We start from the raw sequence: 23251 nt of genomic DNA, 5'->3' as shown, positions 1-23251 counted from the left end.
TTAATATAAATCTGCACAGCAGATTAAATGACCTGACAATTTACAGTACTCATAAATATACTGAAATATTTATTGTTCCTTCCTTTATGTCTCTGGGGTTTTGAGCCCCTTTCAGAGCATATTTTTGCTTAGAAGTTTGTCATTTTATGGAAGAAGAACATGGACTCTCACAGAGGAAGATTTAGGACAGTGAGACAGGCATTGCAACTATGATGTAGTCAATTGAGCAGAATGGAAGGTAAGAGGTGGGGTGCCAGATTTTGGCCTTGCACAGAGTGCCACTGAAATTTGAAAGACCAAAGTCTGTCCCTGACTCTTGTATACTTCTTAGGAATCCTGATGTCATTCTACTAACTTGCCTAAGATGTCTGACCTGTATAAAATAATATGCCTATAAAGTACCACTTTAATACAGTTCTGTACATCTGTATCTGGTATCTGACTTTTGACACTCTTTCACTCGCCTATACAAACAAAATCTGGGACATGTGATGTTTGCAGCAGTGAGAGTAAGTATGATACCACTGTCCCCCTCCATGCATGGATTTTTCCCCACAGGATTGTGAGCAGTTTAATTTCCAGCTTTGTAACCTTTAGCAGTGCACATAATGCAGTAAGGATTAGATTTCCTAGTTTTATATTCGTGTCATTTCTGTAGTAACATATGTACTACAAAGTGAATGCCTTAATGCAACAACATGCTTTTTTAAAAATATCCTGCTCTTATTTTCCAAATAATTTGAAAAGAAATATATGCAGTGTGTGTGTGTTCTTTTTAGCAGCCTTGCCTTAGGATTGCAACAGAAGTTACTCCATTAAGAATCAATTGATTGTCCTGTTTTGTTTTTTAAAAATGCAGTTGAGTTTATTCTCTGAATGAATTGTGCTGTGATTATCCTGACCCCCGGCCCCAGAACCTTGAGTCCTGGTTCCATCTGGGCTTATTTCTCTCTGCATACCCTCCCAAGAAGTAGATATGTGAAGCAGTAGTCAGTGGCATAACCAGCATGGCAATTATGACAGCAGAAGACACCTTAGTTTCTTTCCCTCCATCTCCTGCCCTCTCTCTTACACACGCTCACACTGTAGGGTTGGGGGGGGGGAGAAAGAGTTCATCAGGCAGACATTCTGCACAAACAAAACACTGCAGAAGCAATTATAAAAGCACCCATAAGTGAAGCATGCCACAGCACAAGGGCTATTTGTTTATGAAATAGAAATGGCTGTGAAGTGAGATGAACTCCCTTTCTTTCTAGGACTCCCTAGAACAGTGTTTTTCAACCTTTTTTGGGCAAAGGCACACTTGTTTCATGAAAAAAATCATGAGGCACACCACCACTGTGTGCGGAGAGGGAGATGTCAGAGCCCCGCTGCTCTCTATGGGGAATCGGATGAGAGCGGACCGCCTGTCCGCTCTCATCCGATCCCATCCCCACCCAGGATGTATGGGAAATAGGGTGACACAGTCCAGCGCCCGCCTAGTGGGCGAAAATGTGACTTTTTTAAAAAAAAAATCTTTCGAATTTTTCAATTTTTCCCACGGCACACCAGGCAACATCTCGCGGCACACTAGTGTGCCGCGGAACAGTGGTTGAAAAACACTGCCCTAGAAAAAAAGTTAACAAACCTGGAGAATAATACAAATTATATCCCCAACCCTGTCTGACTGATGATTTCAGAGAAATGCACTTATTTGCAGTTTAATATTGAATATATCAAAGTGCAAGCCTGTGAACTTTGATGTGAAACCTGACCTCACCACTGAAACCTGAAGTGGTGTCGTTAACCTATCTTCTTTCTTTGTCTATTTCAATACATCCATTTCGCAATTTGGTATTTGTCCATCTCTGTACACAACACTAACTTCACCGACTACTCTGCATTTAGACATCCTTTTATCTGTGCATTCATGTTGTTTTCTGCTCATGATCACATTGGGGCAGTTATATGTAATACTCAAATCTGCAGTTAAATTCAACACTGGTTTGGGCTGGATATAAATGTCTTGTTTTGAATCCATTTATGTCCCATAGCCTTCTGAAAAAATCCTGTAACTTTTCATAGAATGTGTGTTCCAGGGCAGGGTTTATTTATTTTTGTCCCACTTTTGTTGAATTATATTGCAAAAGTGCCCTTCCAGAACATCAATAATACGCTAGCATTGGAGAAGAATGACTAATAAAGAGAAATGATGTGTACAACCCATTGTTAATCCACAAATACCACACTAATATTGAATCAATGCCATGTTGCCAATAAACCTGCAAAAACAAACAAACATCCAAGAGCATGGAGAGGCTCTGTGGAAATTCACCAGCAATGGAACACTTTCTTAAATTTCCATCATGTCACCCTCTCCCTTCTTCCTGTATTTAGTATTCTATAACAATAGGAAAGAACCACTTTAGGCCTAAAAAGAACCCTAATCCTTATTACTACAGCTGTGCACTACATTTGGCTGAAGTCTGCATCCTGACCAAATTGGGCAATAATATAATATAATATAATATAATATAATATTATATATATATATATATATATATATATATATATATATATATATATATATTGGGGGGTGAATCTGGACTAGGGCTGAATCAGATCAAGACTGCAGCAGTCTTCTCCACAGCTGTTGAGTGGAGGATTCAATTCTGTGGACTTCAGGGTTTTGCTTCTCAAGGTAAATCAGAGGAAGGCTATTGGAAAGCAACACTTGAAAAGACTGAAGGAGGGACGGGAAACACTACTTCCTCTCCTGAGCAAGAGCAGGGGGTGTTTCATGCTGTGGGTGCTGCTTTGCAAAAGCCTTCCCTGCACCCAGGCCCTGCTCTCAGCTGGGATAGATGAAGGTTATGTTGCATCTCTCGACTGTATGTGTAATTAGGGCTTTAAAACCCTCACTAAGCATTAGCCACAGCACAGTTGTCTCCAGGGACATATCTGGGGTTGGGCTGGTGGTCCCTGGTTTGGCCATTGCTGGGTCAACACATTATGTGGTCCAGTGTTAGACTGGGGGGCTGTGTACAGCTCTGTTTGCTACTGAAACCTGCAATGAGGACCCAGTCGTAAGAACATTCTCACCTCCTGCAGGTTCCAACAACTGATATTCAGACGCATTGCTGTCTCCAGCTGTGGCGGTGAGGCATAGCCATCATGTCTGGTAGCCTCAATAGCCTTTTCCTCCTTGAATTTGTCTAATCTTCTTTTCAGCCATCCAAGCCGGTGGTCTTATCCCTGCCTTCTGTGAGAGCAAGTTATATGCATGATAAAGAGAAATAAGATATGGAACCTGAAATTAAGTGAAACCATCTTTTTCAACAACAACAACAATAATAATTGTCCTTGTGTCTCCCCTATGTGCTCATATCCCAAAGGAAGTGGTTGAGGGAAAAGGGCTCTACTCCCCTTGGAAAAACTTGCTTCTTTAAATGCATTTCTTCTACCCACAAGTAAAAGGCTCATTATCATAAATGTCTGGGGACACTTTCAACTTCATGATGCGGAATACAGTATAAACAATTCTATATAGTCACCTTATTGTGGATTAATGTAGGCCTTGGCATCCGTAAAACAAAAACAGAACTCTTTTGATGGGTCAGAGAGAGGTAGGAAAATTTCTGTTAGAAAAAACACTAAATGCTGGAGGGGGGAAGATGAAGCAGGAACACATATTTCAAAGCCTTTTTGCAGATTGATATAAAATAGCACTTTTTAAAAACAGTGGAAAACTTTACTTTGTTAAGATAAAGCAAAATAGATCCCATTACAGATAGATCTAAGCAAAATATGAAGCCATCCTTGTGAATCCAAAACCATCCTTGTGAATATGCAGTTATTGTTAGTAAGGAACCTTTTTTTCTTTACCAATGGGACTGCAGTGTGTTTTATGTATTTTTCTTTTCTAAGCAACATTAGTTGTGTGAAGTGTGAATGAGATGTGTAAATAAGACATAATAGTAATAGTAGTAGTAGTAATAATAATGTCTGACTATAGAAATGGTCAAATAAAAAACCTATTCACTATATAGGCAAGTTACTTAAATGTAAGACTCTTTTAAGTTTACTTTAAAACAGTGAAGCCATTAACTTTACTCTCCATGCTATTTTCTCCAGATGCAGCACACATGGCAAAGAAAGTATGGGAAAATCAAACAACTATTTCTGAATTCATACTCTTGGGATTTGGAGATCAACTTAAACTACAAATTTTTCTCTTCCTGCTCTTCTTATTGTGTTATTTGGTGACCATGGCTGGGAACCTCCTCATTGTTGCGCTGGTTGTGACTGATCGAAATCTTCACACCCCCATGTACTTCTTCCTAGGGAACCTCTCCTTCTTGGAATCTTGCAGCAGCTCAACCATCCTGCCTAAAATGTTGTCATGCATGCTGACTGGGGGGGAAAGTATATCTGTTCAAGCCTGCTTCTTGCAGTTTTTCATCTTTTCTTGCCTGGGTGGTGCTGAATGCTACCTCCTTGCTATGATGTCTTATGACAGGTACTTGGCAATTTGTAAGCCGCTCCACTATGCTACTCTAATGAATGGCAGAGTGAGCCTCCAGTTATCTGTTGTGTCTTGGGCGAGTGGAGTTTTGGTTAGCACAAGCTTAACCTTTTCACTCTCATGGTTATCCTTTTGTGGTCCCAAGGAAATTGATGATTATTTTTGTGATGTTAGCTCTAGCTTACGACATATTTCTTGTAGTGACACTCATTTATTTGAAGTATCAGGTTTCATATTTACCTGTATTTTCACCCTACCTCCCTTTCTCCTCACCCTAACCTCCTATATTTCCATCATAGCCACAATCCTCAGAATCCCATCCACCACTGGAAGGACAAAGGCCTTCTCCACCTGTTCCTCTCACCTCACAGTGGTTGCCTTGTATTATGGAAGTCTGATGCTTGTCTATATGCTCCCTCGGTCAAAGGATTTAATACATATGAAGAAAGTCTTCTCTCTCTTCTATACAGTCTTGACCCCCATGGTCAATCCCCTCATATACAGCCTGAGAAACATGGAAGTGAAGAAGTCCCTGAAAATGGGCTTCAGGAAGGTTCTATTCTACATTACAGCATGACACTGACACACACATGCACACTTCATGCATATGCTCACTAAATTAAATTATGAGGCAATTATGAGAATTATTTCTTGCTCTTTCCTAATTGTTTTACACATAACAGATTCCTTTATCAAATGGATTTTTGGTTAGGAAATGGATATATAATGGCTAGGGATTCTTAGGAGAAAGGATTTAAAATAAAACTGCCAGAATTATAATGCCTTTACACAAATCAAAAGTGTGACTGCATTTGGAATATGATGCGTAGTTCTGGTGGCCTCGCCTTACCAAAGGTATTGTAGAGTTGGAAAAGGTTCAGAAAAATGGGCAACCGAAATGATCAAGGGGCTGGATCAACTCCTCTTAAGAATGGTTGAAGCATTTGGGAGTGTTTAGTTTTGATAAAAGGTAAAACGTGACATGATAGACATTTATAAAAGTATGCATAACATGGAGAAAGTGGATAGTTTGTTTTTTACCCCCCACTCATAATTCTAGAACTCATTGCCATCCAATAAAACTGAATGTTGGAAGACTTAGGATAGATAAAACACAGTGCTTCTTTAGTCAACCCCTAGTTAAACTATGAAACTCACTCCTGCAGGAGGCAGCGATGGCTATTCAGCTTGGATGGCTATAGAAGAGGACTGGACAAATTCATGGAGGACAAGGCTTTCAATGTCTGTGCTCTATCTCCATGGCAGGAGACATTATGCTTCTGAACACCAGTTGCTGGAAACTACAGGAGGGGTGAGAGCTGTTGTACTTGGTTCTGCTTGTGGGTTTCCCACAGGCATCTGATTAGATGGGCTAGATGGGCCGCTGGCATGATCACACAGGCTCTTCTTATGAACAAAGTATACTCAGGAAAATTAATATACCGGTACCTGAGATAGTCATGTTTCCAACTTTGATGTTTTGAAGAGGAAAGGGTGTGTGTGTGTGTGTGTGTGTTCTGTAATAAAAGGTGTCTGTCTAAGACCTGGTGTTTTCTGTATGTATTCTGTATTTTCTACCAACTCTAAGAAGCAGTATCAACTTTCCTTAGTTTCTCACTTTTAATTCCACATTAGATTCTCTCTTAACTCTATATAGGTGGGCAGGCCAATGAACTGAAGCCTTTCTTTATACAGTCATAGCTCATGTTACGTCCCCTTCATGTTACGTTCTTTCAGGTTACATCCCGTGGCGACCCGGAAGTACTGGAAAGGGTTACTTCTGGCTTTCGCCACTCGTGCATGTGCAGAAGTGCAAACTGACGTCACGTGCATGTGCAGAAGCGGTGAATTGAAACCTGCGTGTGCGCAGACACGCCACTGCGGCTTAAACTCTTTTCATGTGGCGAACGGGCCTCTGGAATGGATCCCGTTCGCAACCAGAGGTGCCACTGTAGTGAGATTCAACAGCAAAGTGATAGCAACAGCACCCAGCGCCAAGCTCTAAATTAAAAACAATTAGTCTTGTGAAACGATGGTTATTTTGCTACCGTCTAATGGCCCAAACCCTTTCCAAATGTCATGATGACTACATGTAATTGTTAATCACCCCTGCTATCATTTATTTCATCACCTACATGCATTCAGCATAATTTCTGGAACAACCTAAATTCATTATATTTAGGCTCCATATGTGTGACAAGTGCCCAGCTGTGCAAATGGACCAGTGCACAAACCCTTTATACTTGTTGGGCTTTTATTCAGAAGCTACGCTGAATGCAATGGGTGCAAAAGCCCCACCCCCATCCCCACCCCATATGTCAATTTTAACATGTGTGGCAGAAAAATGTCACCAAGTTCCTTTCTTTTGACAGGTCATTTTAAAGCTGCAGAACAAGTATTTTAATAGTATTGTCCACTGTGCTATAAGATATTTTTGTCCACACTCAGAAGGAAAATGAAATGTACTTTTAATCCAATATACAGTATATCAAATTGTCAGCACTAACCTTGGGTATTTAAGTGGATTAAGAGTAAAGATATATAATTAATAAATGGGCAGAATTAATTGAAATACACAGAAACAAGAACTGAATTATAACCATCTCTTTCAAACTTGTCTTTGTGACATCATCATTATCATCATCATTATTTATACTCCACCCATCTGGCTGGGTTTCCCCAGCCACTCTGGGTGGCTTACAGCATATATAAAACATAGTGTAAAACATCAAACATTAAACACTTCCCAATACAGGGCTGCCCTTGTATGTCTTCTACAAGTTATGTAGTTATTTCCTTGACATCTCAGGGGCAAGGGTGCCACTAGCAGTGGAGCAAGCAGATCGGGTGCCTGGGGCAGCGTGTATGCCTAGGGGCGGAGCCAGCCACCCACAGGGTGGGGCAAACCGGGGCAGGATGCTCCACGGGGCCTCCGAGGAGTCTGCCTGCCTCCTCCCACTCAGCCACCGTACAGCTGGGGGGGGGGGAGGCACTGAGTGGACCGCTTGGGGCAGCACGGAGCCTGCTGGCACCCAAGCCACCGCGTCACTCCCAGGAGATACACGTGGCTCGGGCGCGCTGCAGGCCTTGCAGTGAGTGCCACCTGGCATTTTGTCACCCCTCTCAGTGGGTGAGACCCAAGGCGGCCCGCCTCCACTGCACCCCCCTTCCTCCACCCCTGGGTGCCACTAACGAGAATCATGGAGGTTTCTGTTGTTGAGGTAACATAACATGGGTTTACTCTTCTCTGAAACTCTTGATTCCTTTTGTTCCTTTGCTTTATCCATGCATTAATATCACTTGTTATCAGAACTGCCAAGGGACTTTTTCTACCTTGCTGGGTAGATTATAAATAATAATTCTGTAGAGATGATCTCATTATGGACTGATGAATTTGCAAGCAACAAGGCAGGACTCTGTGAAAGAAGCAGCAGGGTAAAAAAGTTTCTAATAGAGGGATAGAGACAGGACATAGAGTAAGTGATTCCAAAATTTTGTGCAATCCCAGAATGCAATAGCTGTTTTCTAGGACGGTCATCATGCCATATACCTGTAAGATCTTATAACTAAGTAAGTCAGAGGAATCAGTTGAAAAGTTGATATTAAGTGGATTTTCTTCTTGCTATGAATGCTTTTTGCCTTAGTTATCTGTAACAAAAAAGGGGGGAAATTACTTTGCAATGTGCATTGTTTAGAAAGACATTGATGTGTAATTCCCAGTGTTCTGATAGGCGCCTCATCACTTCGCTTTTTTCTAAAGTGCTTGTTGATTTTGTGTAAGTTTTTGTGACTAGATGCCACCTGCATGCAATAAAGCTGCAATTCTAACCATGTTAACTCTAAAGTATATGGGGCTTAGTCTCAGGTAAGTGGGTGTGGATTGTGGCCTTAATTTTCTTTCTACTTTCCATTAAAAACCAATAGACTGCATAATTAATTATCATTGTTTTCAACCACTTTTGCTACCTATAGACTTTATCTTGGCTCCTTGGTTAAAGTCTAAGACTGCATTCATTTAGAGCCCATCACCCCCTCAAAACACAAAAACTGGAAACTGCTTGTCAAGAGTGCTGGGAATTGTAGCTGTGTTCCAAGGATTCTTTTGAGTGTTTGTGATTCAAAAATATCATATTTCCCCCCCACACACATGCAATAAACATAATTTAAAATGCAGGAAGCAACAATAGCAGTTGACCTGTCATTTCTTAGGAAACGGTACAACAGAAACTTAAGGTCAGAAATAATAAGAACAAATTCATGATGCATTTTAAGTATCTAGTCCAATAAGTCTCTCCAAATGTTTCCATGGGTCTGCGTGTACTTTAAATATATGCAATGTACACTATCTCCATGTTGCAAACAAGAAATTAACACAATCAATAAGTCAAAACACAAATTTGTCATGCTCATTATACAGAAAAGTAGAGATTAACTCAAAGCCAGTCGGAGAACAGCCAAACATTTTCTACTCATATGAAAGGCTAGCTGGGAGGGATGCTGTGATGGCCTGAAATAAGCTATGTGGTGACAGGCATTTTAAAGGCATTCATCCTGGTCTCCCCTATTGGTCAAGTTCCCAGAGCGTCAGGAGTCTAGCTCCATGTGTTCCCATCTCCCTTTGCCCAAAATGAGGCGAGGAAGTACAAAACCACTTCCACTAAAAGGATGAGTGAACAGTGTTGTGAAGAGTTTCCTCTGGTTTAAAATGTTGATTTGCAAGACAACACACCAACTTGCAGTTGTAAGTGGTGCATTCTGTTTTTTCCAGATGCAGCCCGTGGCAAGCAGAGAGGGACAAAATCAAACAACTGTTTCTGAATTCATACTCTTGGGATTTGGAGATCTCCTCAATCTGCAGGTTGTTCTCTTCATGCTCTTCTTAACGATCTACTTGGCCACCATGGCTGGGAATCTCCTCATTGTTTTTTTGGTTATGGCTGCCCAACATCTCCACACTCCCATGTACTTCTTCCTAGGGAACCTCTCCTTTCTTGAATCCTGCTACAGCTCAACAATTCTGCCCAAGATGTTGACTGTACTTCTGACCGGTGAAAGAACTATATCTATAAAAGCCTGCTTTACACAATTTTTTATATTTTCTTGCTTGGGAGGTTCTGAATGCTACCTCTTGTCTGTGATGTCTTATGACAGGTACTTAGCAGTGTGCAGACCATTACATTATGCCACTCTCATGAACAGTAGGCTGTGCCTGCAGTTGGCAGCTGGATCTTGGGTAAGTGGACTCGTGGTTGGCACAGGCATAACTGTTAGGGTATCACAGTTATCCTTCTGTGGCCCCAACATCATTGATCATTACTTCTGTGATGTCATACCAGACATAAAACAGATTTCTTGCACTGACACATACTTAGTAGAATTGTCTGCCTTCATATTTGTTTGCATTTTCACCCTGCCACCCTTTGTTCTCACAATGGCCTCCTATGCTTACATCATCGCTACAATCCTCAAAATCCCATCTACCACTGGAAGACAAAAGGCCTTCTCCACCTGCTCATCTCACCTCACGGTGGTGGCCCTCTTTTATGGAACGCTGATGCTAGTTTATATGCTCCCAGGATCAAGGAAACTCAGATACACGAAGAAAATATTTTCTCTCTTCTATACTGTCCTAACTCCCATGGTCAATCCCTTGATATACAGCTTGAGAAACAAAGAGGTGAAGGAAGCATTACAAAGAGTTATTAGGAAGTTCACAGCCTATTCAACTTTTTAGAACACCATGTTTTAAGTTGTAATGGAACTGGAGAACAATTACGGTGTGAATCAATTGTATCCGTTGGATAGATGTTTCCACTTTTTCATATTTGATATCCCTGCAATTAATTTCTGCAACATGCAGACACATTTATTTCCTGCTTGTCTCCCCCCAACTGCAATCATCTATTAAAATTTATGACTAAAATGAAAACCTTATTTGCTCTTTTATTGATGGATTTATTTATGGGGAAGTGGCCCAAGGGTTAATATTTCTCTTCATTATCTTCATAGTTTAATATAGACAGAGTGCTCCAGGGTGAGATAGTCTCTTCACTGCAGGTCAAAGGTGATTTTGTAGTTCAAAAACGGGCATCTTGAATTGTTCTTAGAATCATTTGGTATCCTGTGTGGCTGCATACAATTAGTTGTATATGTTCCCATATTTCACGCCGCCTAAGAGGTGGGCCACAGCATCCACTTGGAGCCAGAGGTTACTTAAGTAAGTAGGTGCATGCTCCCCTCTTTAAAAAAAGGATTCTAGCTCACGTATCAAACAAAACTGATAAATAAGACACCAGGCTAGCTTTGATGCCAAAAGTAACACCAGATCCATGAGGACAGAATCCTCAGTTTCACTCTAAATTCCACATTAGCTGTTCTCTTAACTCAATATAGGTGGGCAGACCAATGAACTGAAGCCTTTCTTCATAGTTAGATGCATTATTTAAATTAAGCAAGCATCCAAAGGGCTCTGTCTCAAACCACTGACAACTACCGAAGGAGATCACATCAGCTGAGAATAATTATATAATGGAAACAGGGGGGGGATAAAATATTCCATTTTTTCCTAAACAGCTCTTTATGGTTTTTCTTTTCTTTTTCTTTTCTTTTGTTTACAGCTGTTGAGTCCCCATTTGTTTCTACAGTGTTTTAGAGTATCACATATATTACACATGTATCTCTGCGTCAGATAATGCAAAATTTCCTTCTGAAAATATTATCCTCTGTAGACTGATATACCTATTAACAGAATAGTCAAGGGATATTCTTTTTCTGTGTGGTTCATAAATAACCACCCAATGGAGACATTCAACATATTGTGACACTACATAGACATCACAGCTACCAAAGCAAAACTCTGCAGAATAGTGTGGGAAGACAGAAGGGGGAAGGAATGTTAAGGACTATATCAGAATCAATTTATATACAGTATTATTGGGCTCATATACTGCGGTGATATGAGAGATAATGACTGCAGTCCTGGAAGTAAGTTACACTGAATCAATGAAGATTAATTTCGAGCAAGATCAACCAAGTCATGAGTGTTTCTATAGAGAACAGAAGAATACAATGCAGCCTTGAGTTACAGAATAAATCCTTCTGTCATGATATAAATTCAACATTAAGGTAAAAAAAAAAGTTTCATATGTGGGTACTTCTTTTACACTTTCCCTGACTAACTATCTCAGTAGGGGAACCTCAAGCCTGGAGGCTAAATGCAGCCTTTCAGAGATTTCCACCTAGCCCTTAGCCTTGCTTCAAGCCATACCATCTCTCACTAGGCTGTACATAGCTTAGAGTAAAACCAGTTGTACAAAGAAAAAAGACACATCTGCTGTCCTTCCTACTTTTGCCATTTGTATGTGACACGTGGAGAAAATGTGACCAGGCTGAAAGAGGTTCCCCTTCCTTGTTCTATAAGAATTTGCTTGATGTCTTTTTAAAGCAGCCTAAGTAAGTGGCCATCAGCATACATTGTAGCAGCATATTCCATGAATTAATAATTTGTTTTCTACAGTGGAGCTTTTTTTTTTGTCTGCCATGAATGTACTGCTAATCAATTTAATTAGATGACCCTGAATTTTAATGTTATATACATATAGATGGAAGAATCAAACTATTTTCTCTCTGCATTAGTTTTGCATGTGTTCAGTCATGCATCCATTCCATCCTGTTTCCATATCAATGTGCAGTTGTCAACTGCATAAAAATTTCACATTTTAAAGTATTTCCCATAAAAAATGCATTTCTGAACACACTGTATCCTAAAAGACATATTTTGTACATATTTTAATTTTAGATTGTATGCATTTTGAGCCAAGATGTGTATCACAAAATTCAGAGAATTGTGAAAACTGACAAATAACTGAGTTCTAAACTGTTCATTAGTCCAAAAAGTGCCAATCAGCTTGGTTCACTTAAAAACATGGAATTAAAAAATATCCTTAAACAAATTAGAGATAAAGTGGGGAAATATTCTGTCTATTTATTTCTCTGTACCATTCACAGTTTTTCTATACCTCCACACTAATCCCAATTAGATAACTAAACCAGAACTTTGCAGTTTTCCTTACAATGACTGAATCATAGATTTATACATTATTATTCTAGCTGTTGTAGCTGTTGTTGTGTTACACACCACAATATAGTGATTTCTGAGTTCAGGTCCTTATTTAGTCAACCTGGTTTCACTTATGCAGAGGGAGGGATCAGCAGGCTTGTAAAAGTCTGAAGATTCGCAGAAATACAAAACAATACTGTAGGAAGGGAGTAGAGACCCTGAATGAGAAGACCTTAAACAGACCCCCCCAAACCCCCAAGGATGGTTAGTAGTCCAGAAATAGGACACCATGGGGGAGCGAGATGGAAATGAAATAACTTGGAGGAGTGCAGCATTCCAACCAACCATCCAACTATATATGAAAACAGCACTGCAGCATTTTGTTTCATAGTAACTTTGATTTCTAATATTTCCCCAAACTGAATGGACCATTCACAACACTGAGTTGATGGTGTATTCCGGGCTTCGTGGACTGGAAGCCTACAAAGGGAAATTTGTTGGCAGAATTGCACATGCAACATCCATTACTTTCTGTGTCTCTAGCAGCAGCAGGGATATAGCTGGATAAATAAGTCTACATTTGGTCTCTGTCAGTTTTACATGTGCTCTCCTATATTAATAGCCACGTGAAAATTGCATTTAATATGTATTTTCAAATGTGTTTTCTCTATAAATACATATTTAAAATAGATGTTGACACACTTTTCAAATGAGTTGAACATTCAGGAAATATGAAACCAAGTGGATTACTAAACCCCAGCAAATAAATTAGTCTGGGCTGTGTGGATCTGCTTAGTTTTTTTTAATCAGAATTCACAAAAGTTGCATTTCTCAAGCATCCCCAGGCAGCAGTTCCCTGTGCTCTTGAAGAGATATTCTATTTGATGATAAAGACTGATGTAATGAAAACAAAGAGCCTGGTTCTCTTCTATATTCATACGTCCCACTGTAAGATCCCTGCTAATATCAGCAAAGTTGGATTTTCTCGCATCTGTAGTGAGGTTTCACGGGACATGTCACAGGCAGCAGATAGCAGAAGACAATCAATCAATCAATCAATCAATCAAAACTTTAGTTTGCGAAATACTGAAAGTTCACAGTGACTTGTCATTAACATGTTACTTCTGAGTAAAGAAAAGGACTTGATGTTCAACCTTTGGAGAGATAATAGGTTCAGAGTTTAAGGATATGAGAATGAGTCTGGTATAATGAAATAATGTTAAATATTTTGTGTTCGATTTTCTCCAGATGATGCCATTGGCAAAGAGAGAGAAGCAAAATCAAACAACTATTGCTGAGTTCATACTCTTAGGATTTGGAGACCTTAATAAATTGGAATTTCTTCTTTTCTTACTCTTCCTAGTGATCTACTTGATGACCATGGCTGGGAACCTCCTCATTGTTTTGTTGGTTGTGACTGATCGACATCTTCACACCCCCATGTATTTCTTTCTAGGGAACCTCTCTTTCTTGGAATGTTGCTATAGCTCAACAATCCTGCCTAGAATATTATCAAGTCTCTTGACTGGGGGAAAAAGTATATCCATAAAAGCCTGCTTCGTGCAGTTTTATATATTTGCTTGCCTCGGAGGTGCTGAATGCTACTTCCTGTCTGTGATGTCTTACGATAGGTACCTAGCTGTATGTAAACCATTGCACTATGCCATTCTCATGAATGGTAGATTATGTCTACAGCTGGCAGCCGTGTCTTGGGCAAGTGGAGTTTTGGTGAGCACAAGTACAACCGTTTCAGTGTCTTCATTGTCCTTCTGTGGCCCTAATGAAATTGATCATTACCTCTGTGATTTGTCCCCAGTCATCAAAGAAATTTCATGCAGCGACACATATGTTGTAGAAATGACCGCATTCATCTTTGCCTGTGCCTTCACACTGCCTCCATTTCTACTCACATTAACATCTTACATTTTCATCATCGTCACAATCCTACGAATCCCTTCCGCTACTGGGAGGCAAAAGGCCTTCTCCACTTGCTCATCCCACCTCACTGTGGTGGCTCTCTTTTATGGAACGCTGATGCTTGTCTATATGCTCCCACGGTCCAGGGATCTCAGATATGTGAAGAAAATCTTCTCTCTTTTCTATACAGTCCTGACCCCCATGGTCAATCCCCTCATATACAGCCTGAGAAATAAGGAAGTGAAGGAAGCCATGTGGAAAGGTTTTAGGAAGTTCACCAGCTTCATGACAGATCCAGTCTTTTAACGATCAGAATAAATGAAAATAGTTGTCAAATGAATGTGCATCATTTTGAACAGCGGTAAACTGAATGTGTAAGCCATCATTTTGTTCTACTTAAAAATCCACCTCAAATTTGATACAGTGTGTGTATTTAAAATGCTTGTATGTGTACTTGGAGACCTTTGGGTAACAAGAAATTAACAAGTCAAATAAATAAAGGAAGGAAGGGAGATAAAGGAACACCAACTTTGCTTTAATTGTACAATTTTAAATTGCTGTTATGTGATTGAAATGTGCCCACAAAATAGGGACAGTGGAAGTAACCTTCCCCACGTGTAGCGCTCATGGGACCACTATGTATGCAGGAATTCTAGTAATGCTTAGGAATGCTTAGCTTTAATAATGTGTCCTAAAACTATTCTTTACACAATGGGAGTAATTTAAGAAAGGAATCATAACTTGAACATTAAAAAATTCAGAATTTCTCCTCTAAACAACATAAGATATTACTGGTAAATACCATGGTGATTTTTAAAAAGTGCATAAAATTAACACTGAATTGAATGTTGTAAACCTTTTGTGGAATAAGCATTATTTTTTCGGAAAATGAAGTTGTAATGCTATTCTTAAAAAAACCACAGGTGAAGGCCTGGCCAGGGCAGTCATCCTTTTATATTCCTGCTGGGATTGACAAGGCATCTGACCCTCACCTGAATGTCATAACTCTCCTGACAGGTGATTTGTTCTGCACCCACAGTGTGGAAATAAAGGATGAGATTGCCCACCAGATACCAGGCACACTACTATTCAAATTAGGCCCCAGTGTTTTTCTTACAATCCCCTTCTCAATGAAGTAATCAATTTTAATCTAGAATTTAAATTCTGAAAACTTTCTTATTTGTTAATTCCAGCAAGTTGCGCTGTGCCCCACTGCTTCAAATTGAGCCCCACTGGCTAGCCCTGAGTCTCATAGTTGCTGGGCTTGAGTTGCCCTGCCCTTGCATGAAGTCTTGGGTTTGCAATTTTGGGAGAGGGGAGACTGTGGCACTGGGGAGAGGGCAGGCTGGTGAGGCCCCCTAGATTTAGAGGCCCGAGCTGACCTGCCCTCGCATGAAGTCTTGGGTTTGCAATTTTGGGAGAGGGAGGACTGCGCGCTGGGGAGCGGGTAGGCTGGTGAGGCCCCCTAGATTTAGAGGCCCTAGGCTTCAGCCTACTTAGCCTATACATAAATCCAGCACTGCATCCATGTTCTATCCCTGGCATGTCCACTTAAAAGAATTTCAGGAAGTGTTTATGTGAAATTAAGAAAATAAATTGCCCCAACATGCACCATTTTGCATTTGTTTACAGTGAACATCCTAAACAATTGGAATTCACTTTAGAATTTATAAAAAATGTTTCTTCAGTTCTAAAATTGAGACTGATTCAGCAAAAAAATAAAAATATTTTGGGTGTACAGGCAGCTCCCAATTTTGTGTGGGGATTGTTTTCCAGGTAATTGTGTGCTTGTGTGTAATTGCATGCAATTGAAACACCCTGCTCTATGCCACCCTTGTTCCACATCTACTCTGGCAACCTAAAACGGGTTGTCTGTACTGGACTCCATAATGCCCCTACAAGAAGGTATTGTCTAACTCAGATAGATGCTGGAGTTGTAATGCTGGAAATACCTCATTGAGGCCTATGAGCTAGGAAAACAAGATTTGAATCCCCACGCAGTCATAAAGCTCATTGGGTGACCTTGGGCCAATCCCCGTCTCTCAGCGTAACCTATTTCACAGGGTTTTTGTGGGTACTAAATGTGGAGTTGGGAAATGATGTATGCCACTTCATGTTCCTTGGAGAAAAAATTAATAATAACAATTCCTTTGTGATTGTTGTCCATTTGTATTGGTGAAATCATCAGTATTTGTGGATGTTCATGAATTTTATTCCTATAGTAACCTTAGTACCTCAGGCTTGTACTCTGAACCCAGAAGGATAAATACTCACCCTCTATTATGCAATGGTCTGAAGAACTGAACACCCTTACTATATTTGAATGTACTTTGTTTAAACACCAACTTTGTTTGGATTCCTGTTGAGACATTTGGATGGCATGCATCAATCTGTATGTGTAAATTAAGATGGATGACTTGATGCTTCTTGTATTGTTAATGTAAGTTGATCCCCCCCTTATTCCTTGTATTTTTTTTCTTTTGCTGTGCTTTTGCTGCTTTTCTTTCTTTAATAAATTTGCAACAGAAACGCCATTTAACAACAGGTGTAATATTTTTCTATCTCTATAATTAGCAGTGATCATTACAGTGCATCTGCTAATTACACTGTAGAAGTATTGTAAAGGGAGTTTCTTCATTCTGCTTGTAGATCGGAATGGGCTCATTTATTTAAGTAGTTTGTTTCCAACATTAGAGCATATTGTAGCACATCCAGAGACAGTGTCAGCCTTAAGTTGCTTGGTTTCAATGGGAACTGCAGGCAGCAGATTGAGTAGATTAAGGGTGATTTAAAAGAGAACATCCTACATGAAAACCAAGCTGCATGTCAACCACTAATTTTCCAGAAAACTGCAGTACAGGGATTTTGACAGCATAGCAGCTTTTATTAAACACTTGTGATTCAGGTAAAGTGCTTCTCTTTTCTCTTTTTAGTGAACTGGTTCTTTTTTTAGGGACTGGGTCCCACATGGTATGAGGGCACTGAAAGGTTGACTATAAGGCCCACAGGAAAGGCCCACTATCCCTGGTTAAGGGGACAGATATGGGCACTAGGACTGTGTTTAAAAACAAAATGAAACAAAAGCATTATTAGACAGAGACATATCCTACTGTGAGGCAAATCTCTCTCTGCACTTTCTGCAGCAGTTGAAGGAGACTGATGAAATTGAGCTTCCATTGTCTTAGCTTTGTTGACTAAATTGTTGCTCCTCCTCAAAGAGATCTGATGGTTTATTTCATCCTCCCACAGAAAGAAACCTATGGGGAAAGCAGGATGGGGAAATCAAACAACTGTCACAGAATTTATCCTGATAGGATTTGAGCATCTCCCTAAACTGCAAGGTCTTTTTTTCCTGGTATTTCTGATTATTTACTTGGTGACCCTTTGTGGGAACCTTCTCATCACCGTGCTCATTGTGACTGACCGACGCCTTCACACTCCAATGTACTTCTTCTTGGGGAATCTGTCTTGCTTGGAGATCTGCTATAGTTCAGCTGTTCTCCCAAGAATGCTGGCTAGTTTCTTGACCGGCTTGAAAGAGATTTCATTTGCAGGCTGTTTTGTGCAGTATTACGTATTTGCTTGCCTAGCAGGAACTGAATGTTATCTCCTTTCTGCAATGTCTTATGACAGGTACTTAGCCATTTGTAAACCACTGCGTTATGCAGTCCTCATGAATGGACAGTTGTGCTTCCAGCTCTCAGCTGGGTCTTGGGTATGTGGGTTTTTGGTCAGCACCATTACAACCATTTCAATGTCATGGTTGTTCTTCTGTGGCCCCAATGAAATAGATCATTATATATGTGACTTAAAACCCATGCTAAAGCTCTCCTGCAGTGACACCTATTGGATGGAGCTCACAAATTTTGTTTTTGCCTGCACATTCACTTTGCCTCCTTTCCTGCTCACCATGACCTCATACATTTATATCATAGCCACAATCCTAAGAATCTCATCCACTACTGGAAGGAAGAAGGCATTTTCCACCTGCTCCTCTCACCTGTCGGTGGTCAGCCTGTTCTATGGAACACTCATAATGGTCTATATGCTCCCAAGAGTCAGCATCCTAAGGCATCTTGACAAAGTGTTTTCTCTCTTTTACACTGTCCTCACTCCAATGGTCAACCCCCTCATATACAGCCTAAGGAACAAAGATGTAAATGAAGCTTTGGGGAAAATCCTTGGAAGATGCCCACCTTGCCCAATGCCTTTGAGAATCCAGATTGGAAAACTACAACAATTTAGTTGATAAATTAGATGTGGCTGTGATGATCTCTCATATTTAATGTTTTGCTTTTGTTTCTTGGGATAAAATGTTCTGCTGTGTGATTTGGAAAGTATGTATCAATGGGATCTGTACATGTTCCTATGAGACTAATGAGGTGCATTAGAATTGTGGGGGGGGGCACCCATGGATACGGGGCCAGTTCTGATCTATATAGGAACATTTGCAGCTGGTTGTTATACCTGATTATTTAATGTAAAAAAACACACATATCAAGCAGGACCAAAGAATTCAGCCCAACATTTTTTCCAGGAATATGGGTATGAAGGAAGCCTTCTTTTGTGGAGGCGAATACAGTACATTTTGAAGCTTAACTTGTTAATACAATACATTTTGCCAGTGAATGATACCATTTTGTCTTTACATTTAAAAAATTGTTTTCCTGTTATTGGTGGAAAGTTAACAAAGAAGAGGCGAATTCCAAACCTTTTTCTATATCATTGATTGCCTGCTTTCTCCACTTCCTTGGCCCATTTAATTACTTATGAAGATTGCTTATCCCAGTGGCATGAAACCAGAGGTTTTACTGAAATTTGACAGCGTCTGTGAAATTGGCTTGTCTGCCATCTACTAAACTTCCAGAAGCTGGGGAACAATTTCGTTTTATCTCCTAAAAACATGTTAAGTGCAAATATTAATTCTGGGGGATAGATGTCAAATGTAGTTTATTTATTTCTAATTATGCATATTTATTTATTAAATTTGCATACCACCCTTCATCTGAAGATCACAAGTGGTTCACAATAGAAAAAATAAAAAAGGAGAAGACAAAACAAAGGACAAAAACAGCAACAAACTAATAACACCCCCCTCCCAAAAACACATTTAAAGGACATAGAATGTTAATCAGATAAAACCAAATGCTTGGTTAATGAGAAGCGTTTTTGCCTGGCTCCTGAAGATATGTAATGAAGGTTGCAGGCAAACATCCCTGAAGAGAGCATAACACAAAAGAGAAGCCACTGCAGAAAAGACCCATTTTGTGCTGCCACCCTCTGGACCTCCTGTGCAATAGGCACATGAAAATAGGTGTCAGGTGATGGTCTCAGGGACCAAGTTTGTTCATACAAGGAGAGGCGGTCCTTAAGGTATTGCAGTCCTGAGCCATTTAAGGCTTTGTAGGTCTAAACCAGCACTTTGAATTGGGCCTGGAAACTAATTGGCAACCAGTGCAGTTGGATCCTCAAGACTGGTGTACTATGCTCAAACTGTCTTGCCCTGGTGAGCAACCTGGCTACTAAATTCTGCACCAGATGAAGTTTCCAAACCATCTTCAGAAGCAGCCCTATGTATAATGCATTGCAGTAACCTAACCTAATTGGTTACCAGAGCATAGGCAATAGAAGTTAGGCTATCCCTGTACAGATAGGGGTGCAGCTGGGCCACCAGCCAAAGCTGACGGAAGGCATTCTGCGCCACCAAGGCCACCTGAGCCTCGAGTGACAGCACTAGATCCAGGAGTCGCGCTAAGCTGTGTATCTGCTTGTCCATTTGTGTGAGGAAGATGCCTATTTCTCGGATTCTTTTTTAAAATGTATCTTAGAATTGTTGAGACCTAAAACAAAGAATTTTATTCACTCATAATGTACAAATAATGTTAAAGGATTGCATCTAATCTTAGTCATATGTAGGCCCATTGAAATTAACAGACATGACAATTGGTCCATCCATTTCAGTAGGACTACTATGAGTAGAATTTAATGACAAACTTACGTTTCCAATTAATTCATATCATTTTATACTGTTTTAATAATATTTCCTTACTATGTATAAATTTGATGAATGTGTTTATATTAACTAAAATATAACCCCCAGATGTTTCTGCTATTCCCTAACTATCCATAACAAAATTGGACTTTAATAGCTCCATGCTGACTCTCACTTTTTACTGGCAAAATCTCTGGTTTTGCAAACTTAACTGTGAACCAGACACCTTTCCATATCTGCAAATAAACTTATTTTATGAATCACTGAACAAGTATGAATCCCTTGAATTCCAGAATCCCATCTGATTGTTTCAGGAAACAGCTCCATAGAAGTTCAATGTCTTTCTGTAGTCACATCTCAGTGGATTAATCAAAAGAATAATAATTTTGAAAAGATAAAGTTGGCATTCTCTTTGGAAGTGAATCAACTTTTTGCCTAGGGTAAAATTCCCTGATTACTCCCTCTGGGATGAAACCTGCTTAGATGTTTGAGTTTTGAAACACTGGAGTCACTGTAGTCATGTTCTGTTTCATCAGGTGGAGATGTTTCTGAGCCAAGAACTGACAGAACACAGAACTTTGCTTTTAATTTCAGAAGAAGGGTAAAATGCTTCTAAGGAAATTTTCATTCCCAGATTCTTGTAGGAAGGATGGAAATCAGCTAAATGTCTTGGTTTGTAAACTATTAAATGAGGGTGGGAAAGTCAAAGCTAAAGTTTAATGCACTACTCTTAATTCCTTCACTTCAGTTAAAATAATGTGTAGGCAGTAAAATTGCTCAGTATCTAATTATTAGGTTCATGAGCATTTACCTTCTTCCTAAAAGAACATACTGTAACATACTATTTTCAAACTTCTTTATTTAGTTGCTGCCACAATTCTTAAATAGTGCTAGAAGTTTATGCTTGATTCTTCATGCTTAAATAGAATCTTAGATACAATTGGAAAGGCATATAGCATAGAAGTCCAAGGACCCAAGTAAGAGGTGGAAGGAAATCTGGTGCAAACAAAGTAGCAACAAAATAAGTAGATAAGTAACATAATATTAAATTTCTCTTTAGTTTATGCATACATGTTAAACATTGGAATGTTCGTAGTGTCCAATTGTTTATTGTGAATATTGATTTGTATGAAAAGGATGGCTGTAAACTAATTGAAAACCCAATAAAGATGTCTATAAAAAATAATAATGAATGGGGCAACTGTGCCCCTGAAGGACCAGGTGCTCAGCCTGGGAGTTATTTTGGACTCATAGCTGTCCAGGAAGGCGTAGGTCAATTCTGTGAGACAGCTGATAAGATGTGGGACTTTCTATTTTTAAAGTATTAATTCATCAATTGCCTTTGTTTCATGACATTTTGATCCTTTCTTATTTGCAGTTTGCACCTAAATGCACCCAGAAAACTACAGCACATTTGATGAGTTTGTTCTTCTGGGCATCCCAGTTCCCAATCACTTAGTGATAATCTTCTTCTACAGTGGTGCCTCGCAAGATGAAAAGAATCCGTTCCGCGAGTCTCTTCGTCTTGTGGTTTTTTCGTCTTGCGAAGCAAGCCCATTAGCAGCTTAGCGGATTAGCGCTATTAGCGGCTTAGCGGATCAGCTGATAAGCGGTTTAGCGACTTAGCGGATCAGCTGATAAGCGGCTTAGCGGATCAGCTGATAAGCGGCTTAGCGGATCAGCTGTTAAGCAGCTTAGCGGCTTAGGATCAGCTGATAAGCGGCTTAGCAGCTTGGGAAAAAGGGGGGGGAGGGGAAAAAACCCGCAGGAACTCGCAAGACATTTTCGTCTTGCGAAGCAAGCCCATAGGAAATTCATTTTGCGAAGCACCTCCAAAACGGAAAACCCTTTCGTCTAGCAGGTTTTCCGTCTTGCGAGGCATTCGTCTTGCGGGGCACCACTGTATCTGCTTTTACTGGTATTTGCATTGTCATTGTTGGGGAACTTGACCATTACAGTTCTGGTTTTAGTTGATTCTCGTCTTCATAGGCCAATGTACTTCTTCCTCTTAAACTTGTCCATCCTGGAGATAGTATTTACATTATCCATCACCCCAGTCACACTTTCTAACCTCCTCTCAAGAACAAAACCAATATCATTTTATGGCTGCATAACTCAGTGCTTCCTCTATTTATTCCTCGGAGTGGCAGAGTTTATACTCCTGGCTGTTATGTCCTTTGATCGCTATGTAGCAATAGGCGATCCACTACGCTATGCTTCAATCATGAGCTTCAGGCTCTGCTCATGGCTTGTCGTTTTTTGTTGGTTGGCAGGATTCATTTTTGTGATTTGGCCTGTTTCTGCTATATCAAAACTATCATTCTGTGGCTCTAATATCATCAATCATTTCTTTTGTGATATTGAACCACTCCTTGCTCTCTCTTGCTCCAGTACACACCATATTGAGTTTCTAGATTTCATAATTGCTATAATTGTACTTCTGGGATCTTTGGTATTAACAACAGTGTCCTACATTTCAATCATCACTGCGGTGCTGAGAATCCCATCAGCTACTGGGAAGAAGAAGGCCTTTTCCACTTGTAGTGCCCACATCACTGTAGCTTCCATCTACTCTGGAAGTGCCATATTCATGTATCTGAGCCAATCAAAGGGATCATCCCTAGATCTCAAGAAAGTGTTGAGCATCTTAACAGCGGTGATAACCCCTGTTCTCAACCCTTTTATCTACACTCTGAGAAATGAAAAGGTGAAAGAGGCCTTGAGAGACTTAATCGAAGGAAGGTTGCATTCAAATGTACACATGAAAATAAATAAATGA

The 23251-nt window shown here is 40.0% G+C and overlaps 3 protein-coding genes across 3 annotated transcripts; all 3 read left to right on the top strand.

Annotated features, from left to right (window-relative positions):
• Positions 1-231: 231 nt before the first annotated feature.
• Positions 232-14786, top strand: LOC309516603 (olfactory receptor 10A7-like; the record flags this gene model as incomplete). The annotated part of the gene is made up of 4 exons (XM_082195363.1): positions 232-238; positions 4114-4280; positions 9438-9655; positions 14195-14786. The coding sequence occupies 4 exons, from the start codon at positions 232-234 to the stop codon at positions 14784-14786; spliced, it is 984 nt and encodes a 327-aa protein (XP_082051489.1).
• A 2953-nt stretch (positions 14787-17739) lies between these two features.
• LOC309516602 (olfactory receptor 5AR1-like) lies at positions 17740-18729 on the top strand (the record flags this gene model as incomplete). The annotated part of the gene is made up of 1 exon (XM_082195362.1): positions 17740-18729. The coding sequence occupies one exon, from the start codon at positions 17740-17742 to the stop codon at positions 18727-18729; it is 990 nt and encodes a 329-aa protein (XP_082051488.1).
• Positions 18730-22465: 3736 nt separating this feature from the next.
• Positions 22466-23251, top strand: LOC309516601 (olfactory receptor 6J1-like; the record flags this gene model as incomplete). Its single annotated transcript, XM_082195361.1, has 1 exon — positions 22466-23251. The coding sequence occupies one exon, from the start codon at positions 22466-22468 to the stop codon at positions 23249-23251; it is 786 nt and encodes a 261-aa protein (XP_082051487.1).

The sequence above is a fragment of the Podarcis vaucheri genome, assembly GCF_965113315.1.
Source record: "Podarcis vaucheri genome assembly, chromosome: 13".
Taxonomy (NCBI): Eukaryota; Metazoa; Chordata; class Lepidosauria; order Squamata; family Lacertidae; genus Podarcis; species Podarcis vaucheri.
This window is presented reverse-complemented; position numbering and strand designations above follow the sequence as displayed.